Below are 23078 nucleotides of genomic sequence, written 5' to 3'. Positions count from 1 at the left end.
CAATCCTTTATACAAATAATAATTCAGAAGAGAAAGAGATCAAAGAGTCTATCCCAATTAAAACAATGTCCAAAACTATTACCTAGGAATCAACCTAAACAGAGAGGTAAGAGACCTAGACCATAAAAACTTGAAAACACTTAAGAAAGAAACTTAAGAAAACTTAAGGAAATGATCAAAATTCTATACTCATGGGTTGGAGGAATAAATATCATCAAAATACATCTTAAGGGGCAGGAGCAGTGGCGCAGGTGGTACGGTGTTTGCCTTACACATGCTAACCTAGGACGGACCAAGGTTTGATCCCCCAGCATCCCATATGGTCCCAAGCCAGGGGCGATTTCTGAGTACATAGACAGAAATACCCTTTGAGCATCACTAGGTGTGGTCCAAAAACCAAAAATTAAAAACCAAAGAAAAAAACAAAAACAAACAAAAATCTTACCTAAATAATCCCTAACAAATTCAGACAACATGCGTCAAAAACTTAGAACAATCAATTATAAAGTTCATCTGGAACAATAAAATACCTAGAATAAACAAATCCATATTAAAATAACAAGGAATCTGGAGGCATCTCATTACCTAACTTGAACCTTTACTATAAAGCCAGTAATCAAAACAGCATAATATTGGAACAAAGACAGACTTACAAGCCAAATATTCAGAACAGAATATTCACTGACAAACTACCAAGTATATGATCAACTAAACTTTGACAAAGAAGGCAAGAATTTAAAATGTAACAAAGAAAAGTCTCTCCAACAAATAGCGTTGAAACAATTGTATAACCACATGTAAGATATTAAAGATTGATCCATTATCTCACACTACACAAAAGTCAAATCAAATTGGATTAAAGATCTTGAGATTAGACCCAAATCAATAAAGTTTACAGAGAAAATAATAGGAAGAACAGTCCAAGATTCAGACCTCAAAGAAGTCTTCAATAATAGAATGCCAACAACAAGAAATATAGAATCATCCTGAGTAACTGCAAGTAGATTCAAACTAAAAAGTTTCTGTATGGCAAAACAAGATAGCTATCTGAATCGGAGAAAAAATTGCACTCAGCACTCAGATAAAGGTTTGATATCTAGGAACTACAAAGTACTCAAAGGTTAACTCTATAAAATGTAAAAAGTGCATCAAAAAAGGGGAAAGAAAATGAAAAGACACTTCTCTGAGGAAGACTGACAGAAGGCTAACAGACAGACTAAAGATTGCTCATCATCACTTATTATTTGAAAAATCCAAATCAAGAAAATAAATTATCATATTACACCAGTTAGGATGACGCCTATTAAAAACACTGGGACAATCTCTTGTTTGCAGGGATGTGATGAATAAATAACTCATCACTGCTGGTGGAAAATCTGTCTGGGCCCAACAATCTGGGAGGATATCAGTAAACTCGAAATTCAGTTGCCATACAACCCAGCAATCTCTCTTGGGTAACTATCCCAAGACAGAAAAAGTAAGAGTCAAAAGGATGTATGTATACCACTGTTCACTGCAGGACTCAATACAATAACTAACACTTGTAATCAACCTAGCTGTTCAACAACAGATGAGCTGTTAACATGAAGATGTGGTACAGTGAAATACGACATAGCTGTAAAAATGATGCAATCATGTAATTTTCAGCAACAGGGACGGAATCCTTAAAATATAATGAAGTATGCCAGAGGAGAAGGAAAATTATAGAATAACACTTATACATAGTATTTAGAAAAATTGCAATAAGAAACTCAATAGTTGGAGCCAGAGTGATGGTGAAAGTGGTAAGGGTGTCTGCCTTCTTCCTGCTAGCCTAGGACGGTCGTAGGTTCAATCTCCCTAGTGTTCTATATGGTCCCGCAAGCCAGGAGCGATTTCTGTGTGCATATCCAGGAGTGAGCATCACCGGGTGTGGCCCAAAATCGAAAGAAAAAAAAATAAACAAGAAAAAAAAATAAACAAGAAAAAAAATAAACAAGAGTTGTTTTCAATACCATTTGCTCCAGAGGAGAAGGTAAGAAACTGAGTCGAAGAGGAGAAAGACAAATATGAAACGATGGGTAGAGACCAGTAGCCAAGTGGTCTCAGGTTCATTGGTAGTGCTAAAAAAAAAGGTAGAATTAATTTGCAAGTTAATGGCAACAACAATAGAACCAGACAGCCAAACTTTAACAATCTAAACTTAAAATGGGTCTGTTAAATTGAAATATGGGAGCTATGAGGTTTGGGAAAAGTGGTGGAAAGAGGTTTCATTGGTGGAAGGATTGGAGCTAACTCATTGTATGTCTGAAACCCTCTATGAAATATTTTGCTTATCACAATGGTTTCAATAAAATTATTACTATTTTATTACCACTGGAGCTATGGAGCATGTGGTAGGGCCCTGAATGCACTAACCAAGGACAGACTGCGATTCAATCCCCTGGCATCCCATATGGTTCCCTAAGGCAGGAGCAATTTCTGAGCACATAGCCAGGAATAACCCCTGAGCATCACCAGGTGTGACAAGAAAGAAAAGGGAGGGAGGAAGGGAAGGATCCAGAATTTATCCTCTCCACAGACTATCTCAAAAAATGTTGGGGATAAGTATATACTTTGTATACTTAAGTGTATATCCTCTAGGGTGTATTTCATTATTGTAGCTATAGGTTTCTCTTTTCTCTTTGGATTTGCTAGTAGAAATTTTTTGTTTTGTTTTGTTTTGTTTTGGGGTCACACCCAGCAGTGCTCAGGGGTTACTCCTGGCTCTATGCTCAGAAATTGCTCTCGGCAGGCACGGGGGACCATATGTGATGCCGGAATTCAAACCACACCCCTTCTGCATTCAAGGCAAACGCTCTACTTCCATGGCATCTTTCCGGCTCCAAGATTTGCTAGTAGAAATTATTAGAAGATAGTGTAGAGAGTAACCTTGAAGTTTTTGTGCTTTTGATAGAACCAGGATAGTGATTGTATGGTCTATTATCTTCCCCTTAGCCTAAATAGATCCTATGGCACTTTTCCTGTTGCATAGTTGCATTCAAATATGAAAATACTGAAACTAAGAGGAGTTATTATCCATTAGAAATGAGAACTCAGTACTTTCTTGCTATAGTGGGGCCTCCAGCCTGAACATTATTGGCCTTAGTGACTTGACTTAGGCTTTATTCACTTGGACATTGGCCAATTACCCCTGAATCTTGGGTCCAGTGCAATTCTCTTCACCTACACCAGGAACAGACATCTACCAGTACAGACCCTGAATCTATACCAACTGATTACAGTTAGGTCTCTACACTCAACATCTAGAAAAGTTGTGAAGATCGAGGAGTCTCTGCCAATCCTAAAGAAGGATGGGACAGACTCCCTTCTATCAGGTCACTCCTACAGAGGATGATAGGAACAAGACCACATTCTGGCTCATCATTTGCCCTGACCTTCACATTGTTCATTGGCCAAGCCTAAATAGCCCTGACATTACAGGGAGACCAGAAAAACAAATTGGCAAAAAAAAAAAAAAAAAAAAAAGGAGATTGTCATGGCACTTACTTGCCCAAGGGTGAGCTAACCTGACAGTGAGAAATGTGACTGAGAAAAACCTCTGCCCAGGGGCCGCGCGGTGGCGCTGGAGGTAAGGTGCCTGCCTTGCCTGCGCTAGCCTAGGACGGACCGCGGTTCGATCCCCCGGCGTCCCATATGGTCCCCCAAGAAGCCAGGAGCAACTTCTGAGCGCATAGCCAGGAGTAACCCCTGAGCGTCACAGGGTGTGGCCCAAAAACCAAAAACCAAAAACCAAAAAAAAAAAAAACCTCTGCCCAGACCTTGAAGAAAGACTATTAGACAAATTATTGAGCCTGGAGCTTGTTGATGGTCTTAAAGCAGGATGTTTCATGGGTAGGGATATCCTGTTTTTAGACCAAAAGGTTTTTCTTTATATTTTTCCATCGTTTGCTGCACCTATGCAAAATATTGTCAATCTTTAGCTTTAGCTTTAGAAGCTTTGCCCTTTTCTTAGAATCACGGGATGTGAGTTATTTTGTTTTTCTACAAAATCAATTTGGGGAGTTGTTGGATTACTGATACCACCCAAATCGGTATTCATATTCACCCTATGGAGTGAGATCTGGTGATGGGATTATTGGATTACCTCCTCATCCACCTAGGATGTGGCCTGGTTCTTGTCAATAAAAGCAGGGGTCTAAGAAAGGCAAGTATTCAGTCATTCCAATAAACTGCTTTTCTTCTTAGGAACAAAAGGCTTGTGTGACAGGATTCCTTGCTTAAGTGCTGGATTTCCTGAACCCGATTTTGTACTTTTCCACTAGATTATCTCGTGAATCAATGTTTACTTCCAGACCCACACCTTATCAGATCCTCCTTTTGGAGCCTGGGGCTCTGCTTATAATCAAGTATTTATTGGGGGGAATCAAGGATGAAAGTCATTAATCCAAATGATTCATTTGATACATTTATATATTAAATCACTACAGGTAATCATTTATATACAGATGTATAGCTTCTTTATATTGCTATGTAAATGTAAATGACATAATCACATCAATCAACATAAAAATAGATTTTCATAAAACAAGAGTTCAAAGGGTAAAGCGTTGCCACGCACATAGCCTAAGTTTTGACAGAACCAGGAGAGTGATTGTTTGGTTTATTATCTTCCCATTAGGCCAGAATAGTATCCTATGGCACCTTTCCTGTTACATAGGCACATTCAAATAGGAAAATATTAGAAACTAAGGAGTTTTTACTGAGAACTGAAATCACAGTAATGTACCACATAATGTATGATACCCCACCTCTTTAAGAGTGATAACTTGTTCATTTTGATATATAGTGATATACAGTCCATACTGGTTCAGGAAGGAAGAAGGTGGAATATGGAAGAAAAATGTTTATAATAAGATTTAATATCAAATTTATGAATAAAAACATCATAATGAGTTTATAGAAACTTACGTAAAATACAGTAAAATACAACATATAACAACCCTGCTTATATTATCATACCAAATAACAACAAAAACTGACATCTTTCAAGTATTACCAGCACAATAGAAAATGCCAGAGCTCACTAGTCAAAAAAAAATATATATATATATTTCTTTTTTTTTTTGGGGGGGGCCACACCCGGTAACGCTCAGGGGTTACTCCTGGCTATGTGCTCAGAAGTTGCTCCTGGCTTGGGGGACCGTATGAGACACCGGGGGATCGAACCGCGGTCCGTCCAAGGCTAGCGCAGGCAAGGCAGGCACCTTACTTTTAGCGCCACCGCCCGGCCCCTATATATATATATATATATATATATATATATATATATATATATATATATATATATATATATATAAATATATATATATATATGAAATAAAATCAGAAAACAAGTCATTGATATTATATAGAAAGCCTTAAGCAATGCCCCCAAACCTAAAAATCATCAAAAAGGTAAACTATACCAAAATAAAATACTACAAATAAATGTTTAAAATTCTACTATATTTACATATAATGATAAGAGAAATAAATTTAAAAAATGTTTTGATTTCCTAGAGCTGAGAGAATATAATAGATAGAGTACTTGCCTTAAATGTGGCCAACCAAAGTTTGATCCTTAGCATCCTATATAATCCCTCAAACTTATAATTTTATAAATCAAAATAATTTTATAAAATTTATAATTTTATAAAACAAAATAATTCCTGAGTGCAGTATCAGGAATAAGTCCTGAGCAACACAGTGTGAAACCTCAAAACAAACAAAACAAAACAAAACAAAGCCAGTTTTTGAGATTCAGAACATACTTGCAAGAACTAAAGAGTAAGTGTTGGACACTGTAATTCAATTCAATGACGATTATCCTGGTATTTATTAACATAAATAATAAATGTTTATTACTTACAATTATCAATAAAATGCAAACCAAAATGTTCATAGATTAAAACTCAAAACCAACATGGTGATCTATTCAAAGACAGTTGGGAATGCTTTCTAGTTCAGCCTCTACAGTACATAGGATTTGAATACTCAATTATGAAGAGAATTTTTTTTAAAAAAACCTAGTAATTACCATTCCTAAGCATCTAATAAAAACTACTAATTCATTCCTGCCTTGCTCATTACAAAAGTGCATCAGCAAACTACACAATGACAACTACACAATGACAGTGAGTATAAAAAGATGTGATCTATAAGCAAATTGAAATATTACTCACATCTAAGGAAAGATGCAATCTTGCTTCCTAAATGAAGTACATATTTCATGTAAACCACTATATGAACTAGCTATGAATGTGACTTAGGTTTTTGTTTCCTAAATTTATAGTTTTTCAGTATTTGACATAGACTGCTACCTTTTGTTTTTAAATGTGTCACATTAGCAGCTTATAGTTTCTAGATTTTTTTTGGCATAGTCTCTAAGGATTTTCTAAATATAGTTTCATCACATCATATGCAAATAGATATGCCACTTACTATCCATAGATACTTTAAGAAAAAAAGCTAAGACTTTCTTTCTAAACAGAAGCCCTTTAATATCCTTATTTACATGACTGGTATGAACTTTTCAGTATTACATTAAATTATAGTGTAGGCGAACCTGTTTTGTGCCGAGAGAGAGAGAGAGAGAGAGAGAGAGAGAGAGAGAGAGAGAGAGAGAGAGCTTTCTCTGTTATATAATTTACTTGTTTGTTCCTGGTAAATCCCTTAACTACATATTGATGGAAGTTCCATCTATCTCCAATTTTATTGCATTTTTAATATATATGATAGATATAGATAGATGATAGTTGTTAGATCTTGTCGATGTCTCAGAATTTCCTGGTATTATTTTAGTTTTCCTCTAATTGATGCAGGTTATGTTACTTGATATGTATATATTAAACCATACTTGCATTCCTAAGATAATCCTACTGATGTACTGTTGGATTTGGCTTGTTAATACCTGCCAGATAAAATTCTATATTCATTAGGGATTATAGATCTATATTTTTTATTTTTGTACAGTCTTTCTTCATATAAACCTGAAAGACAAATACAGATGATCTCAAAGCAGAACTGTTGATAACTAACTAGGGAATAGAATTGGAGGAAACTTGCTTACTGTAGTGGGTTTCATTCAGCTAACTCTGTATACTTAAGACACTACTTAATACAGACTACTATAAATCATGATAAAATAAAAAAAATATTGAATGGGGGCTAAAATATAGCTGCCTTGCTCACGATTGCCCAGATTCTATATCTAGCAAACAGATGTCCCCTAAGCCCAATAGGAATGATTTCTGAACACCCAACCAAGGGTAAGCCAAGTTCCATTAGATTTGATCCAGAGAAACAAACCAAAAAAATTTAGGCTAAATTGTAAATACATATACTAGTCTATGGTAGCAAAATTATCTTTCATACACAATGTATACAATGTACACATACACAAGGTTAAAGCAAAAACATTAATACATTTTATTATTAAAAAAATAAACCTGTGGGGCCGGGCGGTGGCGCTAGAGGTAAGGTGCCTGCCTTGCCTGCGCTAGCCTTGTATGGACCACGGTTCGATCCCCCGGCGTCCCATATGGTCCTCCAAGCCAGGAGCGACTTCTGAGCGCATAGTCAGGAGTAACCCCTGAGCGTCACCGGGTGTGGACCAACCCCGCCCCAAATAAATAAATAAATAAATAAATAAATAAATAAATAAATAAATAAATAAATGAACCTGTGCTAGGGCCAGAGCAGATTTGTCTTGCATTCAGCTAATCCCTAGCTAGCATCCCTTACGGCCCTCCAAGCCAGCCAGGAGTGATTCCTGAACACAAATCTAAAATTAACTCCTAAGCACCTCTGTGTGTGGCTCTAAATCCAAAAGTAATGAATAAATCTTTTAAACATGGCTAAAAAGTAACTATTAGATACTTGAAAATACTAATAAATGAATGCATGATTCTAGGGATGGGATGCCTGATTGGGCTCCATTCATGGTACTACACACTGTCCCTCGTCACTGTACCTCTGATTTCAGTCCTAAAAATCCTGAACATCTCTAGATGTTGTAATCTTTGTAGACACCCTAACTAAAAGGATGGAATAGCATATCATTTTCAGATCCTTGCAATGAGCTGAAGGCCTAGCAGGGGTCTCAAACTCGCGGCCCGCAGGCCGTTTGCAGCCCTCCGGACTCCATTTTGTGGTCCTGCCCTAGAGGATTTTGTTTTGTTTTGTTTTGCTTTAGTTGTTTGGGTCACACCCCCCAATGTTCAAGGCTTACTACTGACTTAGCACTCAAGTATCACCCTGACTTTGCCTCCTGCGGCCCCCAGGTAAATTGAGTTTGAGACCCCTGTCAGGCAGAAAACTGCAGATGGGACACCCAGATCTTCTATATACAACTTGCTTTGAGGGATTAATTTAATACTTTAAATGATTTAAATAAATAATTCAAAGATTAAATCATTTCTACATATTTCTTCATAAAATAGGTCTTATAAAATGATCATATTATTTCTAAGATTAGAATCATTAAAAATTATTAAAAAATAAAAAGGAAAGGATATTTTACCCAAGACAGGCCTTGCATTTTACTATGTTTTATGTAGTTTTAATTTTGGGCCACATCTGTGATACCCAGAATCTGATAAGATGCTGGGGATCGTATCTGGGTTAGTCATGTAAGCAAAGTAAATATCTTACTTGCTCAATCTCTCCAGCCCCAGGCTTGCAATTTTGTAGAGCATAGACTTTAAAAAAAAAAAAAACAGATTTAAAGCACAAAATCTAAATATAATCATCACATAAATACAAACAAAATAAAAATGAGGAGAAGGTATAATTCCTGAAGTCTTCAGTCTGGTTTACTAATATTTAAACTCAGATCAATATTATCTACTCTTTACTTTTCTTGAAAGGGAAAAGGTAAGTTATATTCTGTGTGTATATACGAGGAAAAAAAGAGGAAGTGCATGCTTGCCTTGAAAATTTCTAGCCCTATTGCAATTTCTGACATCATATATGATCCCAAGCACTGATAAAGATCACTGATCATGAAGTCAGAATTAGCCTTTAAGCATACTTGGGTATGGCCACAAGACAAACCCCCAAAAATGCAGAATTTTATTTTGCATTTTGTGACTGCATTACATGTAGATGTTCTTTAGTAGTATTATCACAAGAATACTTAACAGGAAAATATTTAAAACTTTACTTTTAATAGTAAGCAATAAATAAAACATTGTTTTAAGTATTCTTTAAAATTCTGCCCCAAATAATAAAACAAAAATAGACTAACATAATAATAAAAAATAACTAAAGTGATACTAACCTTCCAGTAGTCAGACTGTAAACTGTAGTATCTTTGATATGCAGATAATGCTAAAATAAAAAATAACAAATATTCTTTAAAGCTGAGGAAGATAATTCATAAAAAAATTATATCATGTTTAAAAAAAGTATCAATAACATAAGCTGCCCATCTCTTTTGTGTTTTAAGAAACACTAATTCAGTACTGAATAAATGAGGGCTACCAACTTGATCACTTATGGAAATAATTTAAAAAGAACTACAGGAGATATCATAGATAAATATCTAATATAAATATTTTTATACTGATGCCAGTATAAATAATTCAAATACAGTATCTAAAAAGATACTCTGGTTTAAGGGCTAAACTTTTTTTTGGGGGGTAGTCATACCTGGCAATGTTCAGGAGTTACTCCTGGCTCTGCACTCAAAATTCGCTGCTCTAGGACGAGGTGGTAGCATATCAGTAGTTCCCACAGATGGCAAGGCATTTGCCTTCAATGTGGCCACCAGCATACAATCTCTTTATAATTTTATAAAGACTAAAATCATGTTGTTAATTACAGATAACCAAACCAATTGGAGCACATGCTCTCATGACAGTACTTTGAGATTTAATCTCAGATCTAGCAGAGATCTAAAACCCTGAATAGGGTGCTGGAGTGATAACACAGCAGTAGGGCATTTGCCTTGCATGCGGCTGACCCAGGACCTCGATTTGATCCCGTGTCCAATATGGTTCCTCAAGCCAGGAACAATTTCTGAGCGCATAGCTTGGAGTAAACCCTGAGTCATTGAGTGTGGCCCCAAAACAAAAACAAACAAACAAAATATAACCCTAATTAAATTTATAAATACTGAAATGGAAAATAATCTATAAATTCTGGGTCACATTTTTTGAATGTACGAGTCCCAGGCATGGAATAGATATGACACTATTGGGAATAAATCTAGAATACTGCCAGATGAAATCTGTTATCTTCTTCCCACTCAAATCAGAAATTATATCAATCAATCTTTTTGAGTAAAATTAGTATGAAAGGTGACAGAGCAAAAGTGCAGTGGGTATATGTTGTCTACTCTCTTCTCTCTTCTCTCTCTCTCTCTCTCTCTCTCTCTCTCTCTCTCTCTCTCTCTCTCTCTCTCTCTCTCATTCTCTCTTTCTTATCCCTGGCCCATTCCACTTTTCCTTCCCTTCCTTCCCTTCTTCTGATTTCCAAGTAAAATTTGTTTTATATTTTAATAAGAGCCTACACCTATTGGAACTTTTTTCTGAGAGAAATGTGAGGACCCAAAAGTTCTTGGTTAGCTGACTTTCACTACCTGCAAAGGCTCACAACAGACTTGTAGTAGTACTTGATTTTCAAAGCAGGTACCAGAATGCAGAGGTGGATAGAAAATAGTAGCAGATTCCTTCCTCTTTCCCATTTCATTTAAGTAATTCAGGAGCCCCACTAGCATGAAAGCTTTTAAAGTATCCAGTCCTATATTAACGCATGGTCAAGAGGCTAAAATGGTTATTTTGTTGTTGTTGTTTTTGGTTTTGGGTCACACCTGGCAGCGCTCGGGGGTTATTCCCGGTTTTACGCTCAGAAATCGCTCCTGGCAGGCTTGGGAGACCATCTGGGATGCCAGGATTCAAGCCACCGTCCTTTTGCATGCAAGACAAACACACCCTACCTCCATGCTATCTCTCCAGCCCCTAAAATGTAATTTTTATCATAAATTCCAGTATGCATTCAAAAGTCATGAGCATCTTTATCATCATCTTATACATTTCCCTCACCCATCTACCTGATTCTTTCCTGGGAGTTATGTTCTCTCCTGGATGCGCAAGAGTGTACTGTTCTAGCATATCAGAAGGTAGAATCTCCTTATTATTCCATATAGTTAAACCTGCCAGTTTACCTCCTTTCACATCTGCGACAACTCAATATAAAAATCTTCTGTGTCCCTGACAAGTATGTATTGTTCCATGGCTCATCCTATCAATTTAAGTTTCTAAATTTTTCAAAATAAATGTTAAGCCCTACCCCTGAATTTTCATCATATGCAGTAGCTTCTTGGCATGCCATAGGATAGTTGCCAACTCTACCCCTGTTCATGAGGCAGCTGCTCCTGAAGAAAAATCCTGCTGGTGAGGGTGCAGAGTGTGAAAGAGGGAGATTCAGGGGCCCAGCTTGGTCTACACATCTGATATATCGGTGGATCAAGTCAGGAGAGAGCCTACTTCTCTGCGAACTATCTGCTTTCCTACTCTTCCTGCTATCTAGATACTTTGTGACTTCTCACTCACCTTGCTCTCTTACAGTCTCTCTCCCATAGTCTCTCATTCCCCTTTATTTCCTCCTCCCCCTTTTTTCTCCTCTCCTCTCTCCCTCACTTCCTTCCCTCTCTTCTCCTCCTCACTTTTCCTCTCGTCCTCTTCTCTACCCCTCCCATATCTTTCCTCCTCACTAGCTCCCTCACTTTCAGAAACATTAAGAGTTACATTTTCGTTACACCTTGTACAATGCCAGGATTTATCCCTTAGCACAGCCAGACTATGACCCCCAAAATGAAATAAAATATATAGATGAACCACCTATGGCTGAACATACCCAGAATTGTTTAATCCTTGGCCCCCACAGCAACTGCCAGAAGCAATTACCAATCATAGGAGAAATAGAAGCTTTACTATGACTCTAAATTCAAATAAAAAAAACTAAAATTCTTACAGAAGGAACTCTATAAAAAATGAAGACTATTGCATTTTGTATATGCAGGAATAAGCCAAGCAAAATACTCAAAATAGATATTCAATATTACCTTTTGGATAATCTTCCAATAAGAGATTGAAGTGACCTAGTTGACAAAAGAAATCAGAATCCACTTTTCCTTCATCTTTTAAGATTACAGATTCATAGCAGCAAACAGCCTAGGAAAGAAAGTTATAAACATTAAATAAATAAAATCTTAATTGTATTGCCTTCCTAATGCATTACAAGAGATTACTTAAGAAATCAAATATGGGTATTGGAGAAATGATACAACAGATAGGATGCTTGCCTTACATGCAACCAACCTGGGTTCAATCCCCAACATCCCACATGATATCTCTCATGTACTGCCAGTGATGATTCCTGAGAGCAAAGTTAGGCAATACTCATACCTATGAGCATTATCAGGCATGACACAAAAACTAAAAATAAAACAAAACAAAGAAGGGATCAGAGCAATAGCACAGCAGATAGATATTTGCCTTGCACATGGCTGGCCCAGGTTCAATCCTCAGCTGCTCGTAAGGTCCCCCAAGCCTGCTAAGAGTGATTTCTGTGATAACCCCTGATCATCCCTCAAAGTATGTCCCAAAATAAAACTAAAAAAGTAATTAAAAATTAAAATTTAAAGATATATATGTATATCAAACCATCAATGCCACTCCAAAGATCACTTCTAAACATAGAACCAAGAACATCACAAAACAATGCTAGATGTGGCCTTAAACAAAAGCATCAGTATTGAGTTCTTAATAATTTTATAAACATTTTTGTAAGCTGCATATTATTCATTCGTGTAACAATACTATTAAAAAGGTTAGACAAAAAAATTACTGAATGCCACAGCCAATAAATAACCAATAACCAAGTTGTTTAAACTTTCTATTTCTTTATTTGGGGGGGGGGTGTTTTTTCCATCACACCTGACAGCACTTCTGACTTCTGGCTCTTATCTCAATGATCACTCCTCATGGGTTTTAAAGACCATATGGAATGTCAGTGAAAAGGAAAAACAAGGTTTCTTCAACAGGCCTCTGTACTTCCCCCATACTGCTGTTTGCAAAAGTTCCAGTAACTAACCATACACATTCCTTCTAGAGTGTAACCTTGAGTTTTAATGATCTTCTTTCTTCTTCCTCCTTATAAGGGATAATATTTCCTAGGACATGATGCTTTCTCAAACCCTGTAAAACCGTTACAGAATGTGACTATTACAGAATGTGCAGCTGCGACTGCAAGATAAATGACGCTGCTTGTTTGAAATGATGTTGCTTGTACCCTATAAAAACCCTGCTTGATCCTTGCTCAGGGTGTTTGTTCACTGGCTAGCTCTGAGAGCTCCGTGGGCATTGAACCTGACGCGTCAGAATAAAATCCTCACCTTTGTTCTTTCATGGTCGTGAGTGTCTTCTTGGGACTCCCAGGGACGCTGAAGGATGGAGAATTAATCTCTAGACCCTAACATCAGGGACTATAGTCATATTCAAAGCAAGTATTCTGCCCACTGTACTTATTACTCCAGGTCCAATCTTTTCAATTTCTTAAAGCTGGTACAAAATGAGTTGTAAAGTAATTGTAAAAAGATAACAAATTCCAGACTGGGATAATTGCCATCAGTGGCTGTGCTGGCAACTCTGCAGTCACAAGTTTGGAAGCAGCTCGGGCAAGCCTATGAACCAGGGGAACTAGTGGTCCCTCACCCCTTCCAGCCGGGAGACCTCGTACTGGTATGAAGATACCAGACCCGGACCCCAGAACCGTGGTGGAAGGACCCCTATGTTGTCCTCCTGACCACCCCCACTGCAGTGAAGGTGGACGGCATAGCTGCGTGGATCCACGCGTCACATCTCAAGCCTGCACCCGTGTCCTCTGAGCAGGATGACTGACGAGTGGAAAAGACTGATAATCCTCTTAAGCTTTGCTTGTGCCATCAAGATAAGTGACTCAGTTGTCCCCCTCCCCAGAGAGCTCCCCTTGCCAAGGGATGCTAACCCTCATCAACCCCATACTTTGGTTTGGGAAGTAGTTAATAAAGAGGGGAATGAAGTCTGGCATCCCTTAAACAGAGCACTTAATCAGTTTTTACTCAATTCTATCCCCTATAGTAAGTACCCTGCCTATACCAACTTACCATCTAAAGCTACCCTCCATGGATAGGTCTTTTTAGCATATCTAACTTTTTTTTTTTTTTTTTGGTTTTTCGGGCCACACCCATTTCATGCTCAGAGATTACTCCTGGCTAAGCGCTCAAAAACTGCCCTGGCTTGGGGGCACCATATGGAGGATGGGGATCGAATCAAGGTCCTTCCTTGAATAGCGCTTGCAAGGCAGACACCATACCTCTAGCGCCACCTATCCAGCCCCTCTTTTTTAACATATCTAATACTTTGTGGCAATATCCTTTTTATATTTTTTGCATAGATCTAATAAAACAAGATGTCTTAAAGGAGTTCCGATCCATTCAAACTAGAAACTCCAAAAATACAAACATTGCAGGTGTGTCCTAAACACTGAAAATGTATCATATAGGGCTTGATGTGAGTTTCAGTTGCTCTGAGACTGGCTTAACACCCAAAATATGGGTCCTATTAAAGGTCTTAAACGGAATCTGGGAAGCTTTGGGCTATAATGCAACATGGAACCCAGTGAAGTTTTGTCCTACCTGGCAATAAATGAAAATGAGAGAGGTGAAGAACTCACACACTTAAAAATGAGAGCCTCTAACTGGAAGAAAAAGGTGGAACAGGTGTTTTTATTTTCACTAGAAAAATGACTCTCTAAGATTAAACAAACTAAAGATTAAAGCCTGTAACTGAAAGATGTGACAAAATGCTCTAATCTGAATCTAGGTTAAGGATTTTTAATCCCAGCTTTTACTGTGCCTATGTAAAATAAGTCGTTTTTATCATTTTGTAAAAAGCTCTGCTCTGGATATAATGGTTTTGCTTGCTCAAAAATTTTGGCAGTGCTGTTACAACTGATTCTGGATCCTACCTTTGTAGGAAATAGTATATATGGAGAGCAAGGACCACTGGCCCATCTCATGTTTTTGTTAGCAAACAGAAAAGGTGGGTATGTAGATAAACAAGAGCCAACAGACCACACATTCTGTTTTTCACCCTAGACAAAAAGCATACATCCTGTTTTCTCCCTAGGTAGAGCATAATTCCTGCTTTCCCTCTTAAACAGAGCACACATATTTTCTCCCTAACTTGATTGAAACACATTATAAATATCCTATCCCCACTTAAAATAAATGATACTTGAATTTATTCTTCCTCTTCCCACAAAATAGCTAGTGGTTTTTGAATCTGTAAGCTCAGGTACTGGTCTGGGATCTGAGATCACCAACCTTACTTACATTTCCTATGTAGGTAAAGTCCAGGTTCAATTTTGGCACATTCCTGGGTAATGCCAGAAACACATATTAAATACTAAACTACAAGTGGACATGAAGAAATAAAATGTTTGGACCAAAATTCAAAATATAAAAATTAACCAGATCGTAGATCCCCAGCGCCACAGGAAGCACTGAGCAGCTAGCAGATGGGGTTATGCCCTCTTTTAGGATCTGAAGCATGTGATCAGCCAGACCACTGAAGCAGCAACTGTGACCCACAAGCTTATACTACAGGGCCTATTCATCGAACAAGTTCAAGCAAACTAACATTCCCTTACTCTTTTCTCAATACTTTTTTTTCCCTCTTCTTCTATCTTTTCCTCCTCATTTTCATCAATTCAATCCATGTCAAATAAAAACCACACTAGGAAAGGAAAGTGGAAATATAAGGTGTGTGGACAATACTGGAAAGAGTAAACACCTATATAAATAGATCTCACTAACACATTGTTTAGTACTCGAGATGCGAAACCTATATGTAGCCAAAAGTTGATCTATTAGTGATCTTTCTGTGCTCAGCTTATATCTTGCTCTCCCCACCTCTTTTTCTTAAGCTATCATAAGCTAACTTCTATGTTTATATGTGGGCATGAGCACACAGAGATAGGACTCCTCTTTGATAGCCAAACCTAAAATGTAAACAACCCATACCTATACTGTATAGAGCCACTCCCATATACAATTCCCTCTCACCCCTTAAGAAGTCCAACTATCCCTTCACCCCTCAATCCCAACCCGATTTCCCACCTTATTAAAACTCTTCACCCTCAGCGCTTAATCCATTAGGCATCAAGACCAACCTCCTACCCAACGAGCCAGACCCAGCACCCAAGCGAAGGGACATCCACTCAGACCCACACCTCGTCCCTGGCAAGAAAATACAACCAACACCCCTGCTGACTTAAGCTGTGTGGCCCTCTTATCACCTATCCCTAATGTACATTGTTGTTTGATACCAGACTTAGTTCCAAAAGGATCCCCACTGCAAGAACTCTACCTAAGACCTCACTGCTGCAAATCTTTCCTCAATCTCAAGATGGCCAGGGTGTGTGATGAAAAGGCACCCTGGAGACCACACCCCACAAGAAAATCTCAAAAGACAATGGGGAAGCCTATATTTCCATCATAAATTTAAGTCCTATATAATACTAACACTTAACCTGTTTTTCCCCTAATGTAAGGTAGTCTCCTGCATCAATTTGTTCCTTTAATTACATTTTTTTCAATTCATTTTAAAATATCTTTTTTCTTTATATATATGTGAGCATATATATTTTTTGTCTTGTATGTTTTCTTCTCTTTCCACCCCCAAATGCACCCAGCAACATAATATAGCACCATTTTCTTCCTGCAAAGGCACACTTAAAAAAGGGGAAATCTTACTTATAAAAACAAGTTCTTATCTACTAGGGATAAGAACTCAAGCTTTTTTACAACACAGGGGCACCTTCCACCTTGAATTTATGACATGTGGACCTAACTTAGACCCCAGGTGATTAGACACTGGCCGTCCAGCCTTGAACCCTGGATTTCAGACAGAGAAACGACACAGTTCTCCACAATAGCTCCAAGAACCAAATCCCCTCTGTGACATCCTTAATACTGTTTTGACACCAACATGTGCCAATTCTTTTTTTTTTTTTTTTTTTTTGGTTTTTGGGCCACACCCGGCAGTGCTCAGGGGTTACTCCTGGCTGTCTGCTCAGAAATAACTCCTGGCAGGCACAGGAGGACCATATGGGACACCGGGATTCGAACCAACCACCTTTGGTCCTGGATCAAAGGCAAGGCAAACACCGCTGTGCTATCTCTCCGGGCCCAACATGTGCCAATTCTAATATGATATCCTGACAACGAGGAAATGGGAACAACTTGATCTAAGAGCAGGTTGTCTCACCTCACCAAGACAAAATCAGAAGACTTTAATCTGTGGAAAAGCCAAGATCGCTATCTACAGATGACTGACTGTTACAATCATGACTGGGCAGTACATATCCTGGGACCAATAAAAAAGCCCTAGTCAATGTTTTGGCCTACAACGACGAAGATCTCTAATTCCAGAGTTCTGACTGAGACAACTGCAACTAAACTGGTCTTCTGGAAACATAAAGACTCTATCCCTCTATCCCAGGCTCCACCCTACAATCAGTGCAAAGACTAAGACCACCAACTATAGAAGGCAGATTATAATGACAGAACCACAAAGAAAGACTTAATCATGAACTCCATTCCTTGACCTGTGCAAGATCTCTAGATCTCTAGATACAGAGGTCTGATTTTATCACCCAGGACAGAGCAGAAGCCTTTCATACACCACAAAGGCACTGAGGGGAGAGTAAATGAACATGCAAGGAGTCTACAGTTATTCCCATGACAATATACTTCAAAGATGGAGAAACCCTTTATCTCTTAGGCCAAGGGAACTCCCTTTCTAATGTCCCAATATTTACTTTGCCTATACAGGGGAAAAATAAGCACATAATAATCTTTTTGGGTTTTTTGTTTTATTTTTTATTTATCTATTTATTTATTTTTGACTTCTTTGTTTAGGTGTGGATGTTAAAATTGTTGTCTCCAATATTTTTTCTTTTTTTTCCCTTTTTGCACTCTGTTATGTTTTTATTTCAGGACCCTGGCTATTATGTTGTGCTTGTCTTTATTGCTGTAGTGCTCACTGGAGCAATTTTATTAGATATTTCCTTTTGTATTGTTGTGGTGTTTCAATTACTTTTTCCCTTTCCTCTCTCAAACTAAAGTTGAGAGCCTCTAGAAGGACTCCGCCCATCTTTGGCCTATTTGATTTTTAGCCCCCCCCCCCTTTTTTTTTGCTTTTCTTTTCTTCAAACAAATCCACATAATTTGAACTATCTATTTCTGCCTCACAAATAAAGGCGGAAATAATGGAGGGTACCAAGACCAAACAGTTGTATGATCACTAAGGAGACCACTTATTTTAGCAGCCCGGGGGGTGAGGGTGAGAGATATGGGATGCAGGATGGGTACAAGGATGGAGAGTGGAGGGAGGACAAATTTGGTGATGGAAATTCCCCTGATTCAATGTTAATATTTACCTAAAATATTACTGTGAAAGATATGTAAGCCACTTTGGTCAAAATAAAAATTATATAAAAATTAACAAGAATTACACTGGTGATAGCAAAATGAGCAGGGCCTTTGACTTACAAGTGGTCAACCCTAATTCAATCTCTTGCACCCTATAATGGCACACTGAGTCTGTCAGAACTCCTTGTTCAGGGGTTATTTCTGGCTCTTCGCTCAGAAATCATTCCTGACTAGGGGGAACATATGGGATGCCAGGGATCAAACCCAGGTCCATCCTGGGTCAGACACGTGCAAGACAATGCCCTAACCCTGTGCTATCACTCCACCTCCCCCCATACACCCTGTTTTAACACACAGAGCACACATCCTGCTTCCCCTAATCTCCTATACCCTGAAACACAGAAACATACACTCCATTTTAATTCCCTCTCACATCCTATCTGACTGGCTGACACAAAGACCACATTTTACTCTTCCCTAACATCACTTTCACATCTAAAATTGACTACTATCCCAAGATGGCTGGTGGATGCTTCTTTGTGTGTGCTCTGCTCACCTGGGATCTGACCTCAGCAATGACTTCTACATCTTGGGATCTGACTTCACCTGTATGTGTCATTTACAGTCCTAAGAGTTCAAAACTAAGAGCCACTGAATACAGAAAAGTGTGCTCCACAAATAACAAATAAGCATTTAAAACATGTCACCTATTTCTGTGGATATGACGAGGAAAATCCCCATGTTTGATCCTTAGCACCCTTTCTTCAACCTCAGTTTTACCTAAGCATCACCAAAAAAAAAAAAAAAAAATCACTACTAGAAATACTTCTATTTTTCAATACAGTTAATGCTCAATTTAATGTCATAATGAATGTTACTGATATAAGCCACTAAGCAAAGGAATATAATAATCATCCTGGGTATCCTTTTTGAATACTGTATGTCTGAAAAATTAAACCACATATGGTCAATGTGTGCCTTTCCAGAATCATCCACACACTGCTAAGGATACACCATTTTCCAAATCTAAGTTGTGTCATATAACATTTCATTTACTTTGTAAACTGTTAAAAAAATATATAGGATCATCAGAATCCCACACTACCTTAGAGACTAGTACTCAAGATAGGGTGCCTGTCTTTGACATATTAACCAAATACCCTAAACACCACTGGCTTGATCCATGAGCAATCAGGAGTAAGCCCTAAGCAACTCTGGGGTAAATGATTTTAAAAACAAACAATAAACAAAAGACCACTATTTTACTTAACTTTAAAAGAAAAAAAGAACTTCTGATTGCTACTCTCCACCACAAGAGAGGATTACATTACAGGGATTCTCTGGAATTAGAGTTTGAGCCACTATCTACCACCTTGGTCCCAATAGCCTCCACACCTGACTTGTGCCTTGTTAATTGGTCCACACTAGAATTATAATGTATTTATTCAGTAGGCTACAAGCTGCTCAGTTATATTTCCTGCCATTCTGTGAACAAATAGAGAATAAAAATAGCATCCTACCCTAATTCCTCAACATCTTCCAAGTGATCTATTATATTCATCAAAGCAGCAACACTAGAAAACCAACTGGAGAAACACAGAGAAGACCACAAAGCTCAGTGAGTGAAATCAAAAAATAATATCCAATTCAGTAATTCTTAAAGAGATCTTTAGTGACAACATTGCTGTAGAAACTGTTTTCCAGACTCTTCTACTGCTCCAAGCCTAAGAGTAACCAGGGTTATGGTAATGAGATATGATCCTCTGGCTCACGCAGTGGTCCTCAAACTATGGCCCGCAGGCCATATTTGTATTTGTATCTGTTTTGTTTCTTCATTGCAAAATAAGATATATGCAGTGTGCATAAGAATTTCTTCATAAGTTTTGTTTTTACTATAGTCAGATCCTCCAATGGTCTGAGGAACAGTGAACAGGCCCCCTGTTTAAAAAGTTTGAGGACCCCTGCGTCTGGAGAATCAGAAGGTAAGCCTGTGGATCAAAGCGATAATCCCTTCTGGATCAAGACCCTAATCCTGTGGGCCAGTCTCCTGGATATTTAATTAAAGCCTTTTACCCTCTTCCGATCTTTCAAAGATCTACTGCTATTCATGCTGTTAGGGATGATGACATACTGGAATATATGCCTCCAAAGAATGATAAAACAAATTAAGTAATACAGTATTCGCCAAATTAATTAAAAATATTAATCTCAGCTCCTCTCAGGGCCACTCTCCCTAGTAGGAGAGACCAGACATAATTTAATGAATGACTGACCACGAATGTTAAAGAAAGCTCCTCCGGGTCCGGAGAGATAGCACAGCAGTGTTTGCCTTGCAAGCAGCCGATCCAGGACCAAAGGTGGTTGGTTCGAATCCCGGTGTCCCATATGGTCCCCCGTGCCTGCCAGGAGCTATTTCTGAGCAGACAGGCAGAGTAACCCCTAAGCATCGCTGGGTGTGGCCCAAAAACAAAAACAAAAACAACAACAACAAAAAAGAAAGCTCCTTCAGAACTAAATCAAGTCCAATGGAAAGTGTTACTCCCATCCCCCAAATACAGAAGTCTAACAAACAAATGCCATCAAAGGGGAGAGGTGTCTTCCCAGTAGAAATATGGGCCCAATCTCAAACTCAACCTAGGCCTAGTAATATTCCAAATATTACTAGAGGCAGCTCAAACAAATCTGCTTCTTCCAAGCATGATTCAAACTCCAGTACCTCAGATCTCTTCAGATTCAAGAGTCTAAAAATTGTCTCCCACCACATAGAATAAGATCAAAACTCAGAAAAGCAAGCCTGTGAGCGTTCATCTTACCAAGAGCTAAAAATAAATTCTCTTGACAATTTCAAAAAGGCTTCTGCTGGGACAGAAAGATAGCACAGCAGTAGAGACAAACTGAGGTTCTATTTCCAGCATTCCATATGGTTACCCCAGCCTGCCAGGAGTGATTTCTGAGCACAGTGCCAGAAGTAATGCTTGAGTATTGTTGGATGTAGCCAAAATATTAAAAAAAAAAAAAAAGGCTTGTGTTGGGGCTGGAGAGATAGCATGGAGGTAGAGCATTTGCTCTGCATATAGAAGGATGGTGGTTCGCATCCCAGCACCCCATACGGTCCCGAGGCTGCTAGGAGCATGTGACCCAAAACAAACAAATAAAAAAGCTTGTGCTGTTTATTGACCCACTATTCTATATTGAAAAGAATATATAACTGACTGACTAAAACTGCACTTTGGACAACCCCCTAGATTTTCAAACAATGGCTAGAACATGCATAAGCCTTTCACAGAACTAGCAGTTGAAAATGTAGTAGTGATGAGGCCAAGGCCAAACTGCACAACTAGGTGGTCACCCTGGTAGGTGACTGTCTGGGGACTGAATCATATATGACATGCTTATAGGGGAAGAATATTTAAAAAAAAATTCAAGCTGACAAGAAGAATATTAAAAGAAAACTACCCTGCCTTGTACCATTCTAAAGTATGTCTGGGAGATAGCATTGGGTGCATTGAAGAGGATTGATGCAGATGCAGAATTCAAGGAGAGCTATTCAAAAATTTTCCAGGGGGTCACTGAGCCTTATGGCCAATTTATAGGAATTTAACAGATGAAATATAAAGGCAATTGAAAGGAAAACTAATAACTAATAAGGTAGCTGGCTTTTGAAAATGCCAACAAAGACTGCCAAATATTTTGTGGCCAATTAAGAAAGAGAAGAAGTTATTGGCTACCGGAAAGCATGCCAGAATGTAGTTTCTATCTCAAATCAGGCGCATATTAATGCCCTTGAGGCCTATTTAGTGCAGAGGCAGAATATAGAAACAGACTGTCCACATAAAGACTAAAAAGACCTACATAACCATGTATTTTCTTTTTCTTTTTTTTTCTTAAAATATGGAACACTTCAATAAAAGAGAATAAAAAGAAATAGAAACATTCTGTTCATGGCTTTAAAGATTAACATCATGAAAATGGCAATATTTTCCCCAAAACATTGTGCAGATTTAATGCTGATTCCATTTAGGTTTTTGGGGGGAGATTTTTATTGTGTGTGGGTTTTTTTTGGGGGGGGGTGCATGCCAAGAGTGCTTAGGGGTAATTTTTCCTGGCTCTGCATTCAGAAATTGCTCCTGGCAGGCTCAAGAAACCATATGAGATGCCAGGGATTGAACCAGTTTTGTTGTATGCAAAGCAAACAGTCTACCTGCAGTGCTATCGCTCTGAACCCTTAATGCTATTCTTATAAGAATACTTACGATATTTTTCAAAGAAATAGATTATACACATCAAATCTGCTAATGTAATTTTTAAGAAGATGAAGGAAAGCATCACTTTCCACAACTTCAAACTATAATTAATGAACTATAATAAAAAAATGAACTTTATATAATGGAATAGAATATCCTGAAACAGAATCATAAATACATGATCATTATTATTTGATAAAGGAACAAAAATTATTAAGTGGAGCAAGAAAGTGTCTTCAAAAAGTGGTTGGTAAAATGGGGCAGCTATGTGCAAACAAGCAAACAAATAAATATACAAAAAACCTCAGATCTTTTTTCTAATCAAATAAAAA

The 23078-nt window shown here is 38.0% G+C and overlaps 1 protein-coding gene across 1 annotated transcript in view; it reads right to left on the bottom strand.

Moving 5' to 3' along the window:
• Positions 1-23078, bottom strand: part of LOC126000414 (lysine-specific demethylase 6A-like) — a 199751-nt gene that overhangs the window by 166192 nt on the left and 10481 nt on the right. Inside the window, 2 exon segments of the mRNA XM_049767715.1 lie at positions 9302-9351; positions 12089-12197. Of these exon segments, the coding sequence (XP_049623672.1) occupies positions 9302-9351; positions 12089-12197 (159 nt within the window).

The sequence above is a fragment of the Suncus etruscus genome, chromosome Y (genome assembly GCF_024139225.1).
Source record: "Suncus etruscus isolate mSunEtr1 chromosome Y, mSunEtr1.pri.cur, whole genome shotgun sequence".
In the NCBI taxonomy this organism is placed as follows: Eukaryota; Metazoa; Chordata; class Mammalia; order Eulipotyphla; family Soricidae; genus Suncus; species Suncus etruscus.
This window is presented reverse-complemented; position numbering and strand designations above follow the sequence as displayed.